General features: G+C 35.5%; 1 protein-coding gene across 3 annotated transcripts in view; it reads left to right on the top strand.

Moving 5' to 3' along the window:
• The window catches only part of FERMT2 (FERM domain containing kindlin 2), a 70,737-nt gene extending 65,378 nt beyond the window's left edge, over positions 1 to 5,359 (top strand). Inside the window, exons 12-15 of one of the 3 annotated variants that reach the window (XM_007445960.1) lie at positions 1,809 to 1,829; positions 2,474 to 2,598; positions 2,928 to 3,069; positions 4,064 to 4,237. In XM_007445960.1, the coding sequence (XP_007446022.1) occupies positions 1,809 to 1,829; positions 2,474 to 2,598; positions 2,928 to 3,069; positions 4,064 to 4,237 (462 nt within the window). Of the gene's footprint in view, positions 1 to 1,808; positions 1,830 to 2,473; positions 2,599 to 2,927; positions 3,156 to 4,063 lie in introns of those variants that run through there. The other 2 variants (XM_007445961.1, XM_007445962.1) reach the window with 2 other exon arrangements.
• Positions 5,360 to 5,998: the final 639 nt, after the last annotated feature.

The raw sequence follows: 5,998 nt of genomic DNA, 5'->3' as shown, positions 1-5,998 counted from the left end.
CCCGCGTCTCCTGCATCGGCAGGCGGACTCTCAAGCACTGCGCCACCAGGGAAGCCCTGTTAAGGAGTAATTTTAAAACATTACTGGAAAGGCCCAATGATATATCCAGAACACTTACTAATTCTTAGCTTTACATACAGTCTTTATCATATGGATCGGAAATCACTTAGCTAGAAACGTTCCGAAGTTTTAATCGCCAAGTATTCATCTTTAAGTTGCAGAGGTTGTGTAAACTGCATGGAAATGGTCTATCCCACGGTCATATGAAGTGGGAGTAGTGAGGAATGGAGGAAATGCTGCCCTGGGGAGCGCTGTGGAATGTAGATAGTAAGTTAAAAAGGGAAAGTGAATCGAGTTCTAATTTCATTTTTTATCCTTAGTTAATTCATTTAAAAATTATTTATAAAGAGACTTGTTTCTAAAAGTGGATTCATTTGCCTTCACAGTCAATGAATAGTTTCAGATCTTTAGCAATCACATTTCACTATCAGGTATTAGGAAAAAAAAGATCTTAAAGTATAGTTGTGAAGACTGCCAAGTGTTGGTTTAGTAGTCAGACAGGTATCGTTTTCTCAGAAGCCTTTAAAATGATAGTTTTTGCTTTAAAAAGGTACTTTTCTGTTGGTGAGTTCTTGAATAGATGTCAGCTGAAAATTCTCTTGAGAACAGAGAATGTGTGACTGTCTTTAACTGGCAGGATGGCAGGATGTGTGTGGTCTGAGATTAAGGATCTTTCTAGCCCTGTCTTCCACATTGGCATCTTATCAAATGCACATTCGTTTTGAGTTCTCCTTTCCCTAACTAGACTTGGAGGTTGAGTCATATTGTTGCCCTGACACCTAGTAAGTGCCGATAAGCAGGAGTTTAGTTTAGTTTAGTTGTGTCAGGTGTGTACTGGTCGTTGGACACATTGCTCAGTAATTGTTTGTTAAACTGTATGATCCAGTGGCACTCCGGGGTCAGGTAGGTCTAAGACGTGCAGGCCATGGGGTCATTCAGCCCTACCAGGGCATAAAGTCTTTGGGTCCATCAATATAGCCTTTGTTATAGTTAATCTACTTTAATTCCTAAAAACTACATATTAATTAAATTTGCTATGGATATTTTTTACATAGATGTCTCCCAAACTGGATTTTAACATTTTAAAGGAAAGAATTGTTCTACGTCTTATCCATGTTAATCCAAATTGAAATGGACCAATATGTTTATAGCCACCACTCCTACGGTAGTGTATGGCATATTTTTATTTTCCCTTCCAGGAAAAAGGATGCAAAAAACAGATGGTAATTGAGGGATTTGCTTTTCTTGTGTAAATAAGAAAACAGTATGGTCACTGCACTTATTTTATGCCTTCGACTTACTTCTGAAAAGCGGTGCATGGATATGTTATCTGACTCAATATGAGACAACATTAAAGGCTTTTGAATATTAATTTTTATTTTGCTACTAAAATAATTAGCTTTACCCTAACCAGTAAGAACTGGTACATGAAGGGGGAAAGGTTATTTGCTCTTAATTTTCTCCCTACAAATTTCTACCCTTAATTTTAGTAACGCTTAACAATCTAAAGTAATGTGGAGTGTTTCTCAGTATTCTAAATGGAAAGTAATCGCTGCTTTCTCATTTTCATTTTCATGCTTGCCATTTACTTTGCTTGGTTTCCATCTAAAGTAATTTTTTGCATGGTTTTTGGCTGGAATTTTGGTTTGCAGGTTACCGCAACTTTTTCTTTGCTTCATTGCCATTTTTTCTGATTGCCTTTTTTTCTTTCTGCTTCCTTTTTCTTTTCCTCGCATTGCCATCTACAGCCAGGCTATATAAGAGATTTGGTAAGTTCTCCATATTTACAAAAAAAAGAAAAAGAAAAGAAATAACTAAAAACATTTAAAGCCCTAGCTACAATCTCCCCTCATGGATTAATTTCCTTCTACTCTTTGAGGGAATAGTCATCCCAAAGTGAGTATAATTTAAATTAAAAAATTAACCTTTCTAATGATTCCTTTAGAAAAATTTTAAAGTTATTACAGTGATTTCAGGTACTTTAAAGCTGCTAAAATATATATTATTCCTGCTAGAAACTTGTATGCCAGGTACTCACTCTGATCAATTATTATCTTGGTGCTGAATTTAAAACCTGTCATGTATATGAGGATTAGAAAATATAGTTTTATAATGCAGTATCTTATGTATGTGTACTTGAATATGTCTCAAGAATGGCAGTTCTGCAGTCCTAATAGTTCACTGTTTGACATATGGAAACTAAAAGTAAGAAAATATATATATTGAGGTTTATTTTGGAAAGTCATTATTTTACTAAAATTCCCATATGTAGCTTCAGATATTTTCTAATTCCAGCTCTTGCAATACATAATTTGGGGTGGGGCACATAATTCAGTGTTTTAATCTTTTTTGTCTTGATTCTACCGTGAAAGAATAATATCTAATGGTAAAGATGATGTTTAATCATGTTTAGATAACAGCAAGAATCTTGGAGGCCCATCAGAATGTAGCTCAGATGAGTCTAATTGAAGCCAAGATGAGATTTATTCAAGCTTGGCAGTCATTACCAGAATTCGGCATCACACACTTTATTGCAAGGTCGGTGGTTCTACTAAGCACCTATGTGTAAACCATAATCTGTGCCTTTTTACTTAATCTACTTCATATAATTAGAAATTAAACATTTAAAGCTACCTCCTGAGACCCATTAACCTGTTACACAGTAAAATTTAAAGAATGTTGAAATGTATTTTCTATACTTAAAATTGTTTCATCAAAAATTCAAAATGATTGCATTTCTGTTTTGTGCAAGAATAGCACTTTTTTTAGAATTAAAACACACGTGTCTTGAAGAAAAACAGACCAACATGTCCCCCTCCCACCCCCAACATGTTTTAAAACATTTATTTATGTTTTTAATGCTGTAGATTCCAAGGGGGCAAAAAAGAAGAACTTATTGGAATTGCATACAACAGACTGATTAGGATGGACGCCAGTACAGGAGATGCAATTAAAACCTGGCGTTTCAGTAACATGAAACAGTGGAATGTAAACTGGGAAATAAAAATGGTAAGCTGTAACTATGCTACTTGAATGCGTATGTAGTCCGTCTGCTAAAAATGAATGAATGAAGAAGAAAAAGGCCCATAAATTCTATTCATTTCCTACTTAAACTTGCCTATTTCATAACTAGCCTAGATATTAAATTCTAAGAACATATTATGTTACAATATTGCCTCATCTTTAAGGTTATCTTTCTATAACGGATAAATATTTCTATTCAGATAAGTATTTGTGAGTGGAAATAAATATTTCCACTCACAAATAGCAGATACTCTTTATTGAATGCCTGTGCCAGGCATGATACTAGATGTTTTATATTTGTACCATATTTCTAAACCTCACCTCAGCCCTGTAAGGTTGATGGATTATCCCCACTTTACAAATGATGACACTAGAATTTAGAGGACTGAGGGCCGTCACTGTCCATGACCACACACTTAGAATCAGGATTCAAACTGGGATACTTAGGGCTCTAAAGCCTGGCACATCATGCTGCCCCTAGCCTTGGAGTACATGATTATCATTTAAAATAAACAGAATGTTTGTTTTACTAGTAAGTCATCTGTTTTAGGGTTGCTGGGTTTGTTGTATCGATTTCAGTTACTTCATAGAACCTTGTATTTCTGAAATATTCAAACATGAAACCTAAAGGTTAAATATCTAAAGCAGATATTAAACACAGGAAGTAGGTTTTCTCCCAGGACTTCAAGAGAGACATTCTCATTAATTGAATCACCAGAGACCATTTGGGAACCTAATGACCTAAGCCCCCTTGCATTCAGTCTTCCTTTTCAGAACAAGAGAACTAAAAAGGAGGGGAGGGGCTAGTAAACTTTACTTATGCTTTTGGACTTAAAGGCATTATTAGTTTAGGATTAAAAAAATATTTGAGGACCAGCAAGTATTTTGTGATAAGGACAGACCTTAAGCACAGTAGCTTCACTTGGACCCAACCATCTGGAGTTTTGCGGGGACTGATCGTTCTCTGTCTTTGTTCTAGGTCACTGTGGAGTTTGCAGATGAAGTACGATTGTCCTTCATTTGTACTGAAGTAGATTGCAAAGTGGTTCATGAATTCATTGGTGGCTACATATTTCTCTCGACACGTGCAAAAGACCAAAATGAGAGTTTAGATGAAGAGATGTTCTACAAACTTACCAGTGGTTGGGTGTGAACAGAAATGCTGTGTAATGAAGCTCCATGGCCATAACAGTTATTTAAGTTTAAAAGCTGTTGTTTGTTATATGCTGCTTAATAAATTAAGCTTGAAATTTATTATTTTATCATGAAAACATTTTTGCCTTACCAGACCAGTTAATGTGTGCACTAACAAGCACGACTATTAATCGCTATCATGATACAATATATGGACTTGAATATGGCACACGTTCCTTAGGGCCATGAATTGAAAACTGAAGGAGTGGGCAAGTCAGAAACAAAACATCACTGATTCAAGCTAGCCAAGCTGTATGTAAGAAACTCAAGCCATCTACTTTAAAGCTATCCAGGGCTTAAACTATATGAAGTCTATTTATCATGTTTAATGCATGTGTTTTAATGTATGTTTAATTTGACCTCGTATTTTTCAAACAGCCTATACTTCTGGTCGCCATTTGTCGTCTGTCTGCTCCCAACAACCCCCCCCCCCAAATAAATCAGGCCTGCAGAAGGTGCCTGATATTTAATACTGTCGTTGTTTGATCTTGAAGGAAATAGCTGTTAGTCGTCATGCCTGGTTTGTTTTTGTCCTTGAATAAGCATGTATGTATATTGTCTTGTGTTTTTATTTTTACACCATATTGTATTACAACACTTTTAGTATTCACCAGCATATTCACTGTCTGCCTAAAATATGCAACCTTTGCATTACAATATGAAGTAAAGGTCTATGAAGTATGCATTTTGTGTAACTAATGTACAAACACAAATTTTATAAAATTGTACAGTTTTTTAAAAAACTCACAACTAGCAAATGGCTTGGATGTTGCATCTTTGCATTAATTAAATGCTCTTTAAAATATAATTAATGTGCAGTTTGTTTTAATATCTGCTGAATTAAGGATGACTTCATTATAGTCATGATTTGCCACAGTGTCCTTAACTCAAATGCCTGGACTGGCTGTGTTCTAGTCTGTTGCGCTGTTACAATCCGCATTGGTGCTAGTCAGAAAATTCCTAGCTCACGTAGCCCAAAAGGGTGCCAGGGAGGGGTAGATTACCAGTATTGTTCAATAATCCATGGTTTAAAGACTGTATAAATGCATTTTATTTTAAATAAAAGCAAAATCTTTTATTTAATGTTTCTTTTGTACTTCTTGTTTTTACTGTTTACATGGCATTAACTTTGTAGAAGTGATCTTTTGCCTTTTGGAAGTGCTCTACCTGCAGCTTGTGAGAACAGCTTGCTTAGTATTCTGTACTTAATCTCTAAGACAGACATACTTAATCTCTAAGATGGAGTCTTCCACTTAAATAGAAACCCCTCATTTTTCCTACTACTTAGGAATGAACTGTAAAATAGTTATATGTTAGACATGTAGCTATGAACAGAAATATGACAGATGAACCACACTGTTGACTTGGGCAGAACTGGTTTTAAACAGCAAAATGACTCAGTTTCAAAAAAAATACAATTTTCATGAATTTACTCCATATTGTTACTGCTATCCCATCATCATTCAGACTCAGAACTTCAGTTCTGGACTTTTCTCCTTTACCCTGTGCAGTTAATCAGGCCAAGCCCTGTTGATATTTCCCTCATGCAGCCCAGTGTCTTTCATTTGTCATTGCTCTCACCATCCCCTGAATTCAGGTCTTTGGTCTGTGTCACATTCTCCATGGCTTTTCTTTGTACTCTAAGACCAGGTCATAACATAAATTTAAGAGCTCCTTCCCATTCAAAAAAAAAAAAAAAAAAGTAATAATATGTTCCCTT

Source organism: Lipotes vexillifer, unplaced genomic scaffold (assembly GCF_000442215.2).
Source record: "Lipotes vexillifer unplaced genomic scaffold, Lipotes_vexillifer_v1.1 scaffold43, whole genome shotgun sequence".
Classification (NCBI taxonomy): domain Eukaryota; kingdom Metazoa; phylum Chordata; class Mammalia; order Artiodactyla; family Lipotidae; genus Lipotes; species Lipotes vexillifer.
Note: the sequence above shows the minus strand (reverse complement) of the source record. Positions and strands in the feature narration are given on the sequence as shown.